A 19,573-nucleotide genomic window follows, 5' to 3' on the forward strand; every position below is an offset into this window, starting at 1 on the left:
TAAGGGCAGACTAGATGGACCATGAGGTCTTTTTCTGCCGTCAGTCTTCTATGTTTCTATGTTTCTATATAACCACAATGTCATGATGAAGCCTTGTAGGAAATGAAACATAGCAATTTTGTATCAAGTGCCAATCAAGCCACCCGAGTCCTCGGAGAAGGGCAGCATACAAATCTAATAAATAAATAAATTAATTAATTAATTAACAACAACAACAACAACAACAACAACAACAATCATTATCATCATCATCATCATCATCTTAATAGGAAAGAATTTGGGCATTAGAGGTTTTGAAAGAACATGGGATAATTTTTTTGCATCAGTCCAAGGACCATCTACTTCAGCATTTGTTATTCACAATGCCCAACTAGATGAATCTGTTCATAAGCAGGAGATGGAGATGTAATTCTTTTTCCACCCCTGTGGCCCTGGATGCTACTCCCAACTCAGAGGTAACAATGCATTTTCAGAATTAATGGCCCTTGACAGACCTCTCCTTTGTCAAACCATTTACGGTAATCCTCTTTTAAAGCCATCATCATATTTTTTGACAATAAATTGCACACGTTAACGATGAAAGCTCTCACTGTGGACAAAAGAGTTACTTAAAGAAGGTAAAGCTGTGAAAGCTATTTCATTACCACTGACATTCGAAGGCAGAGGCATTGTTGCCTGATATTAATTAAGTGGGCATTTATAACTTTTCTAAACATTCTGATGATTAATCAAGGAACTCAGCAAATTCATTCTAGGTTCACTTACCTTGAGTTGAGCATTATCCTGAGTGAAATTACTTGGACAAAATTTATCTTGTTCAATAAAGTTAACTCTTGAAGGAGTGAGCAGCCTTCAAGTCCTCTTAGAATGTTCTTTTGCAAAAAAAAAACCACCCACCACAAAATAATATATTCAGCAGTATTTACCTGCCATATCATTCTGCCTGTGCTTTAGAAGATAAATTCTTATGCATTCAATGAATCCTTAAATGCTTCTTTAAGGACTACACGGTTACATTTTCAATTAATTTAATCTAGTAATCTCATTTAATCTATTAATTGAGTAAACAAAATAATATAACCAGGATAAATTAATTGATATTAAATAGATTGCTATTTATTTAAATATTTATTTATTTATTATTTATTATTATTTAGCAGTATACATTCAATTCATTCATATTATTTTTCAGAAGTCAGAACGTTAGTTTAATGTTATGATGTAATTGTGACCTATGAGGCACGTTTGAGATGCCCATTGAATGTGTTGGAGAGGAGTGAGCATATCCAAGCTTTCCTTAAGAGTTTATCAGATTATCCTGCCCAATCTTGACCTGATTTACAGGCCAGGCAACATGAGAAGGTGACCTTCAGTCTTGCTGTCGCCCCCACTGCCTTCTTTGCTTTCATTTAATCTTGGTTGGTTTCTACCCAGCCTGGTTCTAATCTGGCACTAGAAAGAGATATGTGTTCAAATGAAAGCAATGCATCTATGGAGATTTCAGTCTGGGAGCAATGTTCCCTCTAATTTTTTTCCGGTGTGGGCGGAAAAGTATATTGTCTGAGCGGCAGTCCCCTTGGGACTGGGCGGCATAGAAGAATAAATAAATAAATAAACAAACAAACAAACAAACAAACAAACAAATCCCTTTTTTATTATTAAAAGAAATTAATAATTTAAAAAAACCAAAATCCATTACTATTAAAACTAAAACAACCAGCAAAACCAAAAACAACTATTAATAAAAACAGGTGAGGGCTGGGTTTTTTTCTCTGTTATTATTTAAGTGCTTTTACCATGCTTTAAATCAAGAGTCACTTTTCTCTCTGTTTCTCTCTCTTTCCTGTCATTCTCTGCCTCAATCATTATCTCATTTCTCTTTTTTTCTCCCCTTTTTTCTAGCATTTCTCTCTCTCTTCCTTCCACTCTTCTCTCTCTCTCTTGTTTTCTCTGTCTCTCTCTCTGTTGCTTTATTCCTCTCTCTCAATCTCTCTCACTCACTCTCTTCCTTCCTCTCTCGTCTCTCTCTCTTTCTTGCTCTCTCTCACTCTTTTCCTTCCTCTCTTCTCTCTGTCTCTCTCTCTCTCTTGCTTCCTTTCTCTCTCTTTCTCTCTCTCCCCCTCTTGCTCTCTCTTTCTTTTTCTCACTTTCTCTCTCTTGTTTTCTCTCTCTCTCTCTCTCTTGTTTTCTTTCTCTCTCTCACTCACTCTTTCTCTCTCTTGTTCTCTCTCTCTTGCTATCTCTCTTTCTCTCCCCCCTCTTTCTCTCTCTCTCTCTTTCTCACTTTCTCTCTATCTTGCTCTGTCTGTTGCTCTCAGTCTCTCTCGTTCTCTCTCTGTTCTTCTCACAGCAGAGGCCCGCGAAAGTTATTTTCAATGTCAGGCGCGCAGGTGCATGCGCTCCCCATCCCCCTGCCAGCCTGCCCGGAACATTCAAAATAAGAAAAACCTTCACCGGCTATTATGGGGAGCGCGCGCACCCCACGCCCGACATTGAAAATCACCTTTGCCTGCCTCCGGTGTGAGAAGAACGCCTGCCCCGCCTCTCCTGCAGCCCTCTCGCTGACAGCCCGGGACAAAAGTGCTCTCGGCAAAGGGACTGCGAGAAGGGCGGGGCGGGCGTTCCCAAAGTTCCCATTTTCTTTTGCCTCTCAGCCCCACCTGGGGCCATATCCAAGGCAGATAAATTGTTTTTATTTTAAATAAAATAAAAATAAGGCAAAAGTAAAGCAAGATGCTTCCTCCCATATTTGGATATAGCAGGATGATTTGACAGAAAACAAACATATGGCTCTTCCCTTGTACAAGCTGATTTGGAGACAAGCATGTAACCTAGATGTTAATATCCTGCCTTTCAGGCAGAAGTCTACTGATTCAAATCCTGGCAAGGGTATATCTAACTGAAGACAGCAAAAGAACTCAAAATAGATCTATACTAGTCTACCTCCCTTTTCACTTATCAGCAAAAATATGTTACGCACACACACATACACACTCAAACTTACCAAGAACTGATAAAGAAATAAAGGGAGACTAGAATAGATCTATTTCAAGCTATTTAGCTCTCATCAGCTAGCCTTACTTTTCTAGGATTCAAAGTTGGGCTGCTTGCCTTGTTAGCAATGCTTTTACCCTTAAAACCACAACTTCTCTTCCCTTATCACCTGAAAGTATGCTCCCTCCCATATGATATAGGAAGTACACTTAGGTGGGGTGGGATGTAAGAATGTGGAAGTTGTACAACCATCATCTTCCCTAAAAAGCTTTTAATGTATTGCAATCATGCATGTTTGAATACCTCAAAATCTCCTTTGTCTGTTTTTCCTTTGATAAATTCAGCTATCTGCTTCCTATTAGAAATATATGTTGCTGCATATACTACATGCCTCTGTTGGCTTTAGAAATAGCTAATACAAAATTATAGCATTGTAGGTTTAGTAGTTGCACTCACTTTTGTCTACACATCCCATTAAAGTATTGGCAAGCAACCTGGTGGCCTCCAATTGTTTAGGCTAACATTCCTACAGTGTTTTTCCATGGACCACTCTAAGAAAACAGGGGAAGTTGAAGTTCAACATAAATGACTAGGTACATAAAGTGAGCAAAATAAAATAATTTGTTTGGGCTGATGTCTTTAAGAACCTAAACACTGTTTAAAACCAGGGCACTAGAATAAATGGAACACACCATAATTAAAGCGTAGTATGAACCTAACTATCTCCACTGAAAGCACCTTGGGCAAAAATTGCTTGAAAGTCCATAGATGCAGAAATAAATATTAAACAACCAATTTGATTAGACACTTTCTGATGGAAGAAAAGGAGTCTTTTGTCTCAGGTAGCTAAGGGAGCCATCATTAAACTGGAGCAAATATTTTCTTAATAGTTTTCATTTAGAAATTCATGGAGAGGTATTGGTGTTTTGAGAAACCAACAATTTGCAATTTGTTCAACTGTGACAGCATAAATTATATAGGAAATTATATATGAAACTGATCAGTTGTGGGAGAAAGGAAGTATGTTCCTTTTTAAACTTATTCATAAACTTTCAAAAATGATTTGGAGTTAACTTTATCGAGTTAACTCTATTTCTCGGTGACATTTCACTTTCTTAATTAATGCAACTTATTGAATTATTCAATAGATTTCTTTTTAAAAATTTATTAGAAACCCGCTGCTTATCATCTTACAGTGAATGAAAAGTGGTTCTAAATGAGAAACTTCAACTGGGCTTTTCTAAGCACATAACTTATGTGCTATTATTACAATAATCAATTCATGAGTTCCAGCACACCAGACATATGAGAAGCTTTTCATTGTCCTGGCAGGGGGTTGGATGAAAAATAATTAGATTATTTAACATAAATGTTTTTGTGCGTGTTAACCCTAGACTGAAACGAATATTCTATCTAGGTCAATAAAGTTTAAGAAGTGGTTTACAGTAACCTAGAACTTGGGCTAAAGGAGTTCAAAATAAGAGAACACCGACAAAAAAATACACATTGAAAACATAAAAAGTCTCTTTATAAAAATGCATGTACTCATCAAATTCGCTTGTTTTGTGGTGCTGTTGGTTAATGAGGAGTAATGGTGGCCTCAAGTGAGGTCCTGGGAGTGAAATCCTAGGTGTACTATTATAGCATTTAGACTTCATATACCACTTCATAATGCTTTAACAGCCCTCTCTAAACGGTTGACAGAATGAACATATTGCCCCAAACAATCTGGGTCCTCATTTTACCCACCATGGAAAGATGGAAGGCTGAGTCAACCTTGAGCCGGTGGTGAGATTTGAACTGCTGTTAGCTGAAGTAGCCTGCAGTGCTGCACTCTAACCACTGCGCCACCCCAGCATCTATTAGGCAATGATGGAAAAGACTCTTGTTTTACCTCTCTTTATATCCAAGTGAAAATCTCATGCAAAATAAAAATGAGACATTGAGGAAGAGATGAACTAAATTTTCTGGCTTGTGCACTGGGATAAATTGTTATAAACAACTTGGATGCGGGAAAGCACCTCTTTGCTAAGTCTAGCAAAACCCTTCATTCTTCCCCCGCACTCCCAGTCTCAAGGTCTTCTCTTCTGTCAGGTATAAGCTTTTGCAACCAACTGGGGTTATTTTGCATTTTGCTGAGTCACCCGTTGAAAGGAGAGAGGCGTCATCAAGCCTTGAATTTCAAAAACCAGATGTGAAAGCAGGCTGCCTTGTACAACAGAGGTGTGTATCGAATTCACTGACAGAAAAATTTAAATGTTTCCATGGGGGTTGTGGAATTTTTCCAAATACTGGCTACTTCTGCTGGTGAATATTTCGATTGTGTTAGACCTAAGTGGTGCAAGTACATGTGAAAATGGGACATTTGGTCCTTCGTAGGAGAATTATCTTGCTTTCTGCAGTGAATCAAGGCTGTGCTGGGCTAAAGATAAGAAAACCAAGAGAAGCAGAGGCTGCACATAAAAATGTATTTGTCTGGAACAGAGGTAGGCAATGTTGGCTCTTCTATGACTTGTGGACTTCAACTCCCAGAAGTCCTGAGCCAATTATGCTAGCTCAGGAATTCTGGGAATTGAAGTCCACATGTCATAGAAGACCCAACTTTGCCTACCACTGGTCTGGAACATTGCAATAATTCCACTATGATGGTGGCATCAATGATCTAAACCATAGGAATTAGTAATTTTGTAAGCATAATGGCAATCTTAATGAGGCAGGCTCTTTAACTTTCTTAGTGGCAAGGCCAGATGATTCCTGGGCCTAGCCCCAACCTATCAATGGGATATTGAATCTTAGTGCAGGTAGTCCTCAAATTATAGCCACAGTTAAACCCTAACATTTCTGTTACTAAGCAAGACTGCTGTTAAGTGAATTTTGCCCCCTTTTGCAATTTTTTTTGCTGCAGTTGTTAAGTGAAACACTGCAGTCATCTGATTGTTAAGGGAATTGGCTTCCCCATTTGTCAGAAGGCCACAAAAAATCTGAGTCTTCTGAGTCTTAATATATTCAGGAAAATACCAAGAGAACTATAGAACTGCAGGAATTTATACTGTACTTGGCTTGGTTCCCAACCTTCGGGAATATTCAATACCTACCTCACTTTTTATTATTCTGCAATTCCTTAATTTAGGATAGAATTGGAGTAACTGGATGAAGCTGAGTATTTACAGGCAGGATGCCCTTCCTGATTTATTTATTTATTCAATTTTTATGCCACCCAACTCCTTAGGTATTCTAGGCGGCTCTGATGCCATGCAGAGTACATAACAGGTTTTTTTTCCCTTATCTACTATACACCTTAAAATCATTTTTTATGAAGAAGTAATTAGGCTACTTTTTATAAGAATGGTTTAATTAATGTTATGACATTACCTCTAGTTTTGCAGCTATGTTTTTAGCACAGATTGACATTACGTGCACATCTTTTAATCTCATCTTCATCTGCGGCTCAAAGAAATTAAGCACTGTGGAAAGACAACACCTAAGAAGCTTAATATCAAGTGGTCCACTGCCCAGCTGCTACTGGCATGCTCAGACTTGTTTACCTAGACTTAAACACACAATAACGTTTAAAAGAAGTCTCTCCCCCCACATACAATCATGAGCCAAGTGCTATTCCTAGGTGAAAGATTTAAGTAAAGTTACTATTCCTAAGAGGATACTTAATATAGTTCATTACACGGTTCATGTAGTGCAAGACGTACCAGGACCTGCCAATTACTCATTATTGTAAGAAATATTATCACTTAAAACTAGAATATGAGCCCTAAACATCCTGTCTGGATTCCACATCTGATACTGGCATTCTCTTTCCTTAATTCTGTTCTCTCATCTCCTTTCAAGGCTGTGTTATATGAGATATCTGTACAGGAGTAAGAAATAAATATTTTATTTATTGCCACATCATAAAATACAGTGCAAGTATTTTTTTTTCCTATCAGAGTATTGGTCGTAGGACTGTTTCACACATTATCCCTAAAAAGATTAGGCAATAAAAGGTTGTGCCTGAATTCTGAGGGTAGTTTAGCACAGAATGATATTTGCATAAGATAGAACAGAAGGCAATGTATTGTATATACAAGAGGGAAGCAAGATGATTTACAAGGATAGCAAAATATGAATAACTATAATGAACAGTAGTAGTATAAACTAGTTGTATTTCTCTTTCATTTCTGTGGCTTGTTTCTCATTTTGTGCTCTGCGTATTGTTTCTTATCCCAGAACAGAATATTTTATAGATCCTGTCAAGTTGCCACTACTATTACATCTCAGCTTGCCAAAGAACTATGGGGAGGAAGGAGTGGGAGACAGAACATGGGCCAGACATCAAGATGTCAGTGTGAGAACTAAGGACATTTCATCAGGTGTTTACAAAATCTGGAAAGTCTTTCCCACAACACTATCCAGAGATGATATTAGACAATGTGACCTGAGTTAATTGAGGGAGGCAAGCTATTCCACTGATTAATTGTCAGGAAATTTCTCCTTAGCTCTAAATTGCTTCTCTCCTTGATTAGTTTCCACCCATTGCTTCTTGTTCTACCCTTAGGAGCTTTGGAGAATAGGTTGACTCCTTCTTCTTTGTGGCAACCCCTGAGATATTGGAACACTGCTATCATGTCTTCCCTGGTCCTTCTTTTCATTCCTACCTGCTTAATGCTACTCCCCCACCGCAATGGATTCAAAGATTTGCTCTTCTTCCTTTGTGTCTCTTGGAAGAGAGACACTTACTATGCGTAGGAACAATATACAGATACGAAAATCAAGAGGGGGTACTTTTAAGTTTTAGTCATCTCTCCATGTGAGATACGTTTATTCTTAAGAACATGAATACATTAATCTGTGAGGTGGAAAATAGGCTCTGCAGGCTGTTCTCTATGTAACCTCTGAGATTACACCTATCTGCTATGTGAATACTATATCATTATCAGTTGTACATCAGGAATCAGGCATGCAGAGTGAACGTAAAATAACGAAATTCCCTTCTACACCAAATACTTAGGTATTCGCTATTCCTGCAATCTTTAAAACACTCTACTGATCCTACTGTTTCATGTCTTCTTAGCAAATATATTTAATACTGAAGTGAATGAGTAACTGACATTAGGACTACTAAGGCAAATTGTTCCCATGACTCTTTTTCTGCAGGCTGTCTACAACTATTGTAATTCATAGACTAAGCTCACATCTCACCCTGAACCAAGATGTGGTTTGCTCCTTTTCCACCCTGTGTGTGTGAATCCAACCACTGTGATTAAAATAAATGTAAAATAGAGCATATGCTTCAAATTGTGTAAATGCAGGCAGTTTTTATTTAATCCATAAACCATTATTAAACAAAGCATAGCACATCCAGCATTTAAATAATACAACCAATATGCTTTGTATTAGAGGCAGAGAACGCTTTGCGTATTATTATTATTATTATTATTATTATTATTATTATTATTATTATTATTATTATTATTAATTTGTATGCCGCCCAACTCCCGAGGGATTATGGGCTACGGATGGCTCATAACCAAAGAATAAAACATACAATGTAATATTAAAACCCTCAGAACAATTTAAAATCAACAATTTTTAAAAAACATACATATCTTTAATGGCCAGATTTTAGCGAGTATATGAGATAGGATAAAATATCACAGCAAGGGTGTGTGCCTAGTGTGGATTAAATAAAATGGGCATGTGCACATAACTTGGAAAGGTTTGATTTGTGAATATTGTCTAGCACTGTAGATCAAAAGGGCCATTTTAGAAAATTGACTAAGATGAAATTTCATAGGGAAGGTTTGCCAGAAGGAGCTGGGGATGGGGGAGAATTGCTGAAGTATTTTGAGAGGCAGAAGGAGAAACTGAGGTTAAACAGAGCACAGGATAAAAAAAACACATTAGGTATCTTGACCTTTTCCTTGGAAATAAATGGAGCAGGGGTTGTTCCAATTTCCAGGACTGGGGTGACTTGATCGAAATGGGATAGAAAAGGTGGATAGAAAAAAATTATTTTCTCTATCACACAATACTAGGACAAGGGGGCACTCCCTAAAGCTCATAGGCAAGAAAGTGAGGACAAATAAAGGGAAATATTTCTTCACCCAGAGGGTCGTTGGTTTATGGAATTCACTTCCAGAAGAGATCGTGACAGCTGTCAGCCTTGATAGCTTCAAGGCAGGATTAGACAGATTCATGGATGCCAAGTGTATCGGTGGTTATTGAAATGGATGTCCATGTGCCGCCTCTATGTTAGTTGAGGCACGCAGGATTCCCTTGAGTACCATTTGTTGGGGGTCAAAGGAAAGGGAGGGTCTTGCCTTCTCTTTCTGCTCAAGATCCCCAAGGACAATTAATGGGCCACTGTGTGACACAGAATGCTGGACTCGATGGGCTTTGGCCTGATTCAGCATGGCTCTTCTTATGTTCTTATGACTACTCCTGAGTTAAGATTTCATAAAATGTCCTGCAGAGTCATGAAAAAAGCAGAAGCTATTTAATTTTTTCAAGATACATTTTTTTAAAGAGGGGGTGTTTGTGGAATTTACAGGACCATCTCCTGCCACATGCCTCCCAGAGACCTATAGGGTTGGCCTTCTCCGGGTCCCGTCGACTAAACAATGCAGGTTGGCAGGACCATGGGGGATGGCCTTCTCTGTGGATGCCCCGGTTCTATGTAATCAACTATCCCCCCGATGTCCATACTGCTTCCAACTGACTGGCCTTCCGAAAAGCTGTGAAGACCTGGCTTTGCCGGTAGGCCTGGGGGGCTGTGATGTTAACAGCTTATCACGGCCGAATGGTGTTGATTGGTATGTATGTTGTTGATTTATAGTTTTATGGTTTTATAATGGGATTTTATTGTTTAGTATTAATATTTGACTCTTTCTACTATTGTATTATTTGTATATTGTTGTAAGCTGCCCTGTGTCCCCCGGGCAGCATAGAAGTCAAATAAATTAGATTAAATTTCTGCTATGTGGTTTAAGGAAACCTCCTCTGTTTATTTTCAGATTACAATTTTCCACTTGCTTCTCAAAAAGCTTTGCCCAAAGAAAATGGAACACAGGCAAAAGACCCCCAAGGAGAACCCACTTTTCATCCCATCTCTGATTCCCTTGATCCAGACTCGGAAGCCCCTCCCACCAGGGTCCTGGAGGAAGAGGAAGAAGGATTGCTTCCAATCAACCAGTCAAAGGGAATGACTCAAAGCAGTCAAATGTCAAAAACAACTTTTTCTAAAGCACCTCAGGAGGATTCCTTATATTCTATCCTCTTTTCCACCCTGGCCAGCAGAATGGGTCCAGCGACCGAAGCAGCCACGAACAAGCATGGGAAAGAAACTGCGCATGACTATTCTTCTTCAGGCTTTGACTTGGGAAGCAGCATGGGGCCCAGTCTCCTGCCCTTATCTCCCATCTTTTCAACTGAGACTACTACAGACTCCCGGCTGGTCTCAGAACTTCCTCCCAAGATTACCCAAGAGAGCTCAGTGGCTGCGATAGAAATAGCAGGGGAACAGTTAGCAACCGTAGCTGCGGTAGAAGGCGATCTACCAGAAGGAAAGGCCACAACACAGGAGGAGACGCTAAAACCAGTGTCAGGAACAGTTGCAGCTGAGATGGAACTGACAGGAGAAGATCTAGAAGGCTCTCACGAGGACAATTTCCAAGTAACCGAGACCGTTTCCAGGACTCCTAACAGCCTATGGGATCCCAGCTCTTTGAGCCATTTTTGGGACTGGACCAGTGGACAAACCCCAACTCCAGCTGCTAATCAGAATAGTCAGGATACAAAACTGCCAATCATCACAACTGCTGCAGCGGAAAAGAGTTTTACAGCACAAAACAGAGATCTCCTGCTTGCCTCAGGAGTCCCCTGGAGTCTGACACAGGTAAGAAAATTGTGTGGGGGCCATTGGGTGATGAGTATTTAAACTTAGAAACCCCTGTTAAAGGCTGGGAGAAACAAATCATTTAACATGGTTTTATGTTATTTATATTCTTCATCCAGCATGACTTGCCTGTTAATTTCTTTACAGGGGGTTATTTTCATAACCAACACAAACATAAACCAGAACCATAGTACTAAATTGCCACAGATTTGCAGGATCAAAATTTTATTTGAAAAAGGTGTAACTTTTTTCCTATAAAGGGGCTTAAAACTAAGTACAGTGTTCCATCGATTTTCGCGGGTTCGAACTTCGCGAATAGCCTATACTGTACCACGTTTTTAAAAAAAATATTAATTAAAAAATACTTTGCGGTTTTTTCCTATACCACGGTTTTTCCCACCCGATGACGTCATATGTCACGCCAAACTAATAATTTTTGCAAATAAATAACAAAAAAATAATTATTGTTAATAAATAATTATGTTTATAAATATCAGGATCACTATTATTCAATGGTGAGTACCAGTAATAATGGTGAGTAAATGGTTGTTAAGGGAATGGGAAATGGTAATTTAGGGGTTTAAAGTGTTAAGGGAAGGCTTGCGATACTATCCATAGCAAAAAATGGTGTATTTACTTCCACATCTCTACTTTGCGGAAATTCGACTTTCGCGGGCGGTCTCGGAACGCATCCCCCACGGAAATCGAGGGACCACTGTAATTGATATTTAATTTCCAGATTATCTTTAAAGCCCAAACCTTCTCAAGCTGGTGAATACGATAATATGACTAAAACAAATGTGAAAATCAGTATACAGTGTTCCCTCGATTTTCGCGGGGGATGCGTTTCGAGACCACCCACGAAAGTCGAATTTCCGCAAAGTAGAGATGTGGAAGTAAATACACTATTTTTGGCTATGAACAGTATCCCAAGCCTTCCCTTAACACTTTAAACCCCTAAATTACAATTTCCCATTCCCTTAGCAACCATTTAGATTATTACTCACCATGTTTATTTATTAACGTTTATTTAAAAAAATGTTTTTTAAAGGCAGACGAAAGTTTGGCAATGACATATGACGTCATTGGGGCAGGAAAAACTGTGGTATAGGGGAAAAAACCGCGAAGTATTTTTTAATTAATATTTTTGAAAAAACGTGGTATAGACGTTCCGCGAAGTTCGAACCCGCGAAAATCGAGGGAACACTGTACTGCAAATGTTATAATAGCCCTCCCTATCAGTAAAACAAACAATTTTGTAAAAAACCTTAATTGAGTAATTAATTAATTGGCTAATAAAAAGCTATCAAGTTCTAATTTGGGGTAGTTGAGATACATTTTTCAAAACTATGATAAAACTCACATATTTAGAATAGTCTAGTATTGATAGGTTAGCATTTCTGCTTAAAGTCATGAACCGGTAATTCTAGAATTCTTAAAACTCTTTAACAGTAAGACTTCTGTAGGTATGTCAACTATTTTGATTCAGTTGAATGTATTGTTTCATTATAGATGCAAAAATTGCCAGTTTTTTAAAATCGGTTTATTGTCTTAATTGATCCATTTAATGTATTAATTTTTAAATTAACTGAACTGAGATATTTGAAATATTTTTTCTTTTTTTCTTTTAATTGTAATTGTAATTGTGATACTATGAAGACCACCTTAATTGTATTTATTCATCTGATGTTCTTTAGGTTAGATTTATTATTATTATTATTATTATTATTATTATTATTATTATTAATTAGATTTGTATGCCGCCCCTCTCCGAAGACTCTTTATATTTTTAAAGATTCAAATAATCTGATCTTAGAGAAAGACTGAGATATATGTACACACCTAGGACAATTGAGTAGAAAACCTATGGGATTTAGTTCCAAAAAAGTGCTACAGAGCATACAAGAATATATCCATATGTATTATATTGTTTATATGGTACTGGAATAGAAGTGTTTCACCCTCAAGAAGGTATTGTGCCAACTAGCTTTTATATAGTCTATTCTCTGAGATTTCACCCCAACATTTTGTTTCAGATGAGTAACTCAGTTCATTTTTCATTTGTATGCAGACTGCTTACATATTACTAGCACAAACGTTGTACTTGTTTGTCAGTGCTCAAACAAAACTTTGAACACCTATATTGTGTATGCCAGTTTGTATAAGTAATTTTCTTGGGCTTCAAATACAATGTGGCCCATGGAGATACTTTTCCCTTACAATGCCCCAAAATTTAGTTTGAATTTTACACACCTGTGTTATTGATCCATGTCTTAAGCTTATTGAGCTCTCTGGAGCTACAGTGGCTCCTGTTCTCAGATTCATCTACTGTATCAACACTGGTGATGGGCGAATCGAACTCGCACAATTCGGGTCCATACCGAATTTTGCGGTGTTCGGTATGCCGAACACGAACCTGAAATTTTTTGAAACTTTGTGCAAAGTTCGGGGTCGTGTTCGGCATTCAGAGCTTTGACGTCACCAGCAGGTTGCTAAGGACGCCAAGGTGATCACTTCCTGGATTCCATGAAATCCAGGAAGTGATCACCTTAGCATCCTTAGCAACCTGCCGGTGACATCAAAGCTCCGCCCCCGGAATCTCTTCGTGGGAGGGATTCCCCGTTCAGGTTCGAGTTCAGGTTCGGTTCAGGTTCGGCCGAATTTTGCTTGAAGTTCGTCCGAACTTGCTGAACCCGAACACTAATCAGCACCTTTAAATATCCGCATCAGATCTGAGAAATATGCTACCAGATAGAGTGTAAAATTAGGGATAAAACAATTGGTTGTCTGATTTGGGATAAAACTTCATATTCTTTTTTTTTTTTAATGGTCATGTTGCTTGCCAAAATATTTCTATGTTAACTCAAAAAGGTCTTCATTTTTATTTTTTTGGTAGATTATCTGTAAGGACTGGAGCAACCTGGCAGGCAAAAACTACATCATCCTGAACATGTCAGATAACATTGATTGTGTGAGTCACTTTCTTCTATATTTAAATCTTTGCCTCTGTCATCTACAACTTCCCCTCCCTTTCACTAATACTTAATGAAAGTGATTTGTTATCTCCATCAAGTAGTAAAATGCTATTTCATAATCCAGAACAACATTTTGAATGTTGCATTGGATTTATTTATTAATATCATGTATGCAAATATAGCATTCCATTACTGTAGATTTTAAAGCATTTAACAAAATATGGCCATAATATTTCCTAAACAATTAAATATGTGCACATTAAGAGGTTTAGATAAATGTTTTATATAATATTTCTGGGCAGATTGTTGCTATGATACCCTTAACGAAGATGTTGCTATTAAATAGTCCCGCGCATATAGCATTAATTTCCAATATATACTTTACTTTGAATAGGCCCACAATATTACTTTTGGGGGATACATTTTATGTTAGGATTAGGAAACATATGATGCTGCATGAAAGTGAATGGGAGAAGCTGTGTATGTGTATCTATATGTGTTTGCGTGCGTATGCTTTGTATGAGTTGATTAGCAAAACAAAGGAATATTAGAGGTTTCTGAACTTCTGGTTGGCCTGTTGGGTCATTTTTTGCCATCCACAGGCTCCAGAGGCTTTCCTGAAGCTGGGGGAGGTTGAAAAACAGCCCAACGGATGAAAACGGCCTCCCCTTGCCTTACAGAAGGCCGAAAATCAGCCGGCCAGGGTACACAAGCATGCTGGAGTTGATATAGGGCAAAGCCTCGTATGTCCTCAGATATGGCTCTGCGTGCCACTTGTGCCACCTGTGCCATAGGTTCACCATCAGTGAAATAGGCTTAGGATGGGAGAATATCTGCACCTGACTCAGGAGAGAGAATCAGACGATTGGGATGGATTAAATGTGCTCCCCTCCCATTAAATGAAACTTATTTTATAAGTTGCCTTCTGCTGTTTTTCAGAAGCGAGGTGACAGCCAGACATGGAATTCAGATAGCTATATAGGTTAGAGCTTGATGAGAAGTTTGCTGATAGACTGGTAAACTACCTGCAGTTTTGGTAATTGGCACGGTAGGCTTTAGAGTTATATCTTTCCTCCAGTTTGGAAACAGGCTGTTTAAATAGGCAGTTTCCGTTGGCAGAAGCTGTTTCCTTGTCCTAGTTTCTTAGGTAAGGCATATAAGAGGACAAAATGTTTTCTGTTTCTTAATATAAAGAACAGGAAGGAGGGAAATTGAGTTTTCTTTTCTTTTCTGACAGCAGCAAAGCACAGCAGGACCTAGAAAATGCAACAGGTTATTTTCTCTCATCAATTGATATGCTAGCTATCGAGCACATTTCCAGACATTATTTAGACCAGCGAGTCAGCCATTTCAGTATTTAGTATTTCCTGGAGTTTGAACTGTTGACAAATGAGGGAGATGCTTTTTACAGTTATGGACAAAAAAAGATTTAGTTCAAAAGGTTTAATAATCAAGTGGTGGTGATTGAGCAAGAAGTTATTCAGTATAATAAGTCACGGAGGGATAATTATATCTGTGATGAAGGAGAAATCTGCTCATGCTGAACATTTATTGTATTGCTCTGTTTGTAAGCCAGCAGGAGTAGGTCACAGGTGCCAGGGATGGAATATCTGTCTCTCAAGGTTAATCGGGTTGAGGATGCAAACAATCATCCTACTCTACGAATAGCAATAGCCATAGCATTTAGACTTATATACAGTGATGGGCTACCAACATTTTTACTACCACACTGTGAGCATGGCTTATGCATTTTGTTTCAACTTCTTTCAGTGCAAATTGGGTGCTCTGGGGTGGAGCTCCAAATTTTGCTACCAGAACTGCGTTCCTGACCGTTCCTGTAGGAGCCCATCACTGCTTATATATCACTTCACAGTGCTTTACAGACCTCTCTAAGCAAGTAGAGGGTAAGCTAACAGAGAGTAAGCATATTGCCCCTAACAATCTGGGTCCTCATTTTACCAATCTTGGAAGGAGGAAAGGCTGAGTCAACCTTGAGCCTACTGAGATTTGATCTGCAAAACTGCTGGCAGCCGGTGATCAACGGAAGTAGCTTGCAATACTGTACTCTAACCACTGCACTACTGAGGCTGTAAGGATAAAGTATTAGTTTATTTATAAAATTCATATAGCCATGTATCTCACATGAAGTGACTCTAGCCAGCGTACATCAATTAAAGCAATAAATATATAAAACAGTCATTATTGTCATACAAAAAATCCACAAGACACATCAAACACAATAATGGAGCCATCATAGAACATCACTGGTCCCCTTGGACCACAGGCTTAGTGAAAAGACAGGTCTTGAGGGACTTCCAAAACATTGGATGGAGCTAACCTCACTCTGGAGAAAGGGATGCAGAATATTCCCAAAGCACAAAAGACCCACTTCCTGGGACCTGCCATGTATAGTTCCCTACCTAGCAGACAGGACCCATAGCTTGCCTTCACCAGTCAAATTTATGGGTAGATAAAATTGAGGAGAGGTAATTCCTCCCTTTAGACGTTAAAACCAGTATCTTGAAACTGGACCAAGGTATGAGGTTTTTGCAGTGAGTACAATAAATGCTTATTTTATTCTGCATTGTATTCTGAATCATTACATCAAAAAATAAAATTGTATAGAATTCCATGCACTTAAAAGGAAAGAGGTACACATGAGACTAAGCCCTATAAGGTAGACCAGACTAAGAAACCAATGCTGAATTGGCCTAAAACATATTTTATTGAAATTTACTTACTTACTTACTTACTTACTTACTTACTTACTTACTTACTTACTTACTTACTTACTTATTTGATTTGTATGCCGCCCCTCTCCGCAGACTTGGGGCGGCTAACAACAGCAATAAAACAGCATATAGTACTAATCCAATACTAAAACAGTTAAAAACCCTTATTATAAAACCAAAAATACGTACAGACATACCATGCATAAAATTGTAAAGACCTAGGGGGAAAGAGTATCTCAATTCCCCCATGCCTGGCGGCAGAGGTGGGTTTTAAGCAGCTTACAAAAGGCAAGGAGGGTGGGGGCAATTCTAATCTCTGGGGGGAGTTGGTTCCAGAGGGCCGGGGCCGCCACAGAGAAGGCTCTTCCCCTGGGTCCTGCCAAGCGACATTGTTTAGTTGACGGGACCTGGAGAAGACCCACTCTGAGGGATCCAACTGGTCGCTGGGATTCGTGCAGCAGAAGGTGGTCCCTGAGATAATCTGGTCCGGTGCCATGAAGGGCTTTATAGGTCATAACCAACACTTTGAATTGTGATCGGAAACTGATTGGCAACCAATGCAGACTGCGGAGTGTTGGTGTAACATGGGCATATTTGGGAAAGCCCATGATTGCTCTCGCAGCTGCATTCTGCACGATCTGAAGTTTTCAAACACTTTTCAAAGGTAGCCCCATGTAGAGAGTGTTACAGTAGTCGAGCCTCGAGGTGATGAGGGCATGAGTGACTGTGAGCAGTGACTCCCGGTCCAAATAGGGCCGCAACTGGTGCACCAGGCAAACCTGGGCAAGTGCAATGGTAACAGAATGGCAATAGCAATGGTAACCGAATATTGCAAGTCTCAATGTGCTTCTTTTCTGCCTTACCTTTTCTATGGGTGAATTACGTAGGGCGGGGGAGGGGGGTGTTGTTTGAGATGCTTCCTTAAATTCATTTCTTGAAATGGATTTAAGCCACACTTTTCTGATCACTGTCTTGCTAATGAGTATTCCCACTGTCCTTCAACAATTTGTAGCGCAGTATTTTTAAAATAACTGAAAAAACAAATTAAATATGTTTAGTCCTGTCTAAATTGGGTTTTCAATAGGGCTGCTAAGTTGTTCTTATTTTACAGGCGTATCAGATATATTGCCAGTACAATTCTGATCTTTAGGAAGGCAAAATGGCATCATTTATATCCAAATGGAGGCTTAGTCAGCTATTGGGATGTTTCAGTGTTCCAAGACCGATAAAAATAAACATGTTCATTAGCTTTTAAAAGATGTATATCAGAGACTATCAAGGGAATAAGAAATTTCAAATGATACCATGAAATAAATCTGGCCTTGCCAAAACAGGTTTACTGCACAATGCATTAAGAGATCATGCTTTGCATCCAATCTTTTCTGCCAATGCAGTATGTTTCAAAAATATTTAAAGGAGTGGAGTGTTTCTGTTTTGAGTAACAGGAATGGAATGGATAGAATGTACCTTTTCTTCTATCACATATACGCCTAATGGTAAAAGGAATTGTAGCCATTTTCATTAATTTTTTAAAGTTATCAGCTCTGGTTGAACAAGCATGTAGTCTTTTACTTCATATCATGATGAAATACAGTTCTCTGAGCTCTCCTTGTGTTACATTATTTATATTGACATTTCTGAATTAGAGATTGCGAGAAAGATGCATTGGCTATTTATTCATCAAATTCTATAGAAAGGGGATGGTATTTTCCTGTTCAGTCATATCAATGGAAATGTTATTTTTTTCTCAGGAACACATTTTTCTCTGTTCCCCATAACACTCTCACTGCTCAGTCTATGGTGATGGAAGGAGGCCTATCATGTCTGCAATAGTTCTACTGGTGGGGGCTAGGGATTGCTTACTACGAAGTAGTACTAGTATTTGCCTAATTTCCTTTCCTTTAAGGGGCCTGTTTTACTCTGCTATCCCATATTTTTATCTTCTGCTGTTCATACGTTTTGCCTTATGAGCTGAGGTTCTGGTGGTCCTTGTGATTCAGGCCTGGCTCCTCCTTGTCTTTCCCCATTCACCCTTTGCCAGCCCCAAGCATTTGAGGTTTCCATAGCAACTGGTAGTGTTAGCTCATATTAATAACTAGAGTGGCCTTTGAGTTGGCACAGCAACTGAGCCAGAATAGATGTGAGGATGACCTTGCCAATTGATGTGCAAGATCTTAGAAGAACAGGACCATCTCTATTTGACCTGAATCTGGGTACAATTGATGAGGCTCTTGCTCTTTTTAAAAATAGTAATATTATATGTTTTTTCCTTTCGTCCAAGGATTGCAATAGTGTTGTAGGTAGATATGTCCTTCTATCATCAATCAAGGCAACGTCTTGTTAGATTCTTATGTGTTTCCTTCAGCACCTCAAGCCTAGTAATTTTGCATTTTTGTCCACATTTGAAACCTATAAAGAAGTGAGGTTTCAGGATACTTCAAAAGGGAATAATTTTTTTTCTTCCACCGGGACATTTGAAATGAAACTCTCCCAATCATCTTGATTGTTGTAATCCGGGATTGGGCAGCCTAGAAACTGAATGAATGAATAAATGAATGAATGAATGAATGAATAAATGAATAAATAAATAAATAAATAAATAAATAAATAAATAAATAAATAAATAAATAAATAAATAAATATATGACCAGGTGACAAAAATGAATTTAATAATTGTGTGCTTACATAAACTTCAACCAGTTTATACTATTTGTTGCAGCCAACAAATAACAAAATTCAAGAATAGTAGAAGTTAGGATGGAAGTAATAAATAACCTGATTGCTTATTTGACCACTATGACAGTCATTAAGTGTTGTACCTCATGATTCTTGACAAATATAAATTTTCTTTTATGTACACTGAGAGCATATGCACCAAAGAAAAATTTATTGTGTGTCCACACTTGGCCAATAAAGAATTCTATTCTATTCTAAAACAACAACTACTACTACTACTACTACTACTACTACTACTACTACTACCA

General features: G+C 38.5%; 1 protein-coding gene across 1 annotated transcript in view; it reads left to right on the forward strand.

Annotated features, from left to right (window-relative positions):
• PODXL2 (podocalyxin like 2) overlaps nucleotides 1–19,573 on the forward strand; it is a 57,336-nt gene that overhangs the window by 27,444 nt on the left and 10,319 nt on the right. The window contains exons 3-4 of the mRNA XM_070738377.1: nucleotides 10,002–10,882; nucleotides 13,779–13,853. Of these exons, the coding sequence (XP_070594478.1) occupies nucleotides 10,002–10,882; nucleotides 13,779–13,853 (956 nt within the window). The remainder of the gene's footprint in view (nucleotides 1–10,001; nucleotides 10,883–13,778; nucleotides 13,854–19,573) is intronic.

This window comes from Erythrolamprus reginae, chromosome 2 (assembly GCF_031021105.1).
Source record: "Erythrolamprus reginae isolate rEryReg1 chromosome 2, rEryReg1.hap1, whole genome shotgun sequence".
NCBI lineage: Eukaryota > Metazoa > Chordata > Lepidosauria > Squamata > Dipsadidae > Erythrolamprus > Erythrolamprus reginae.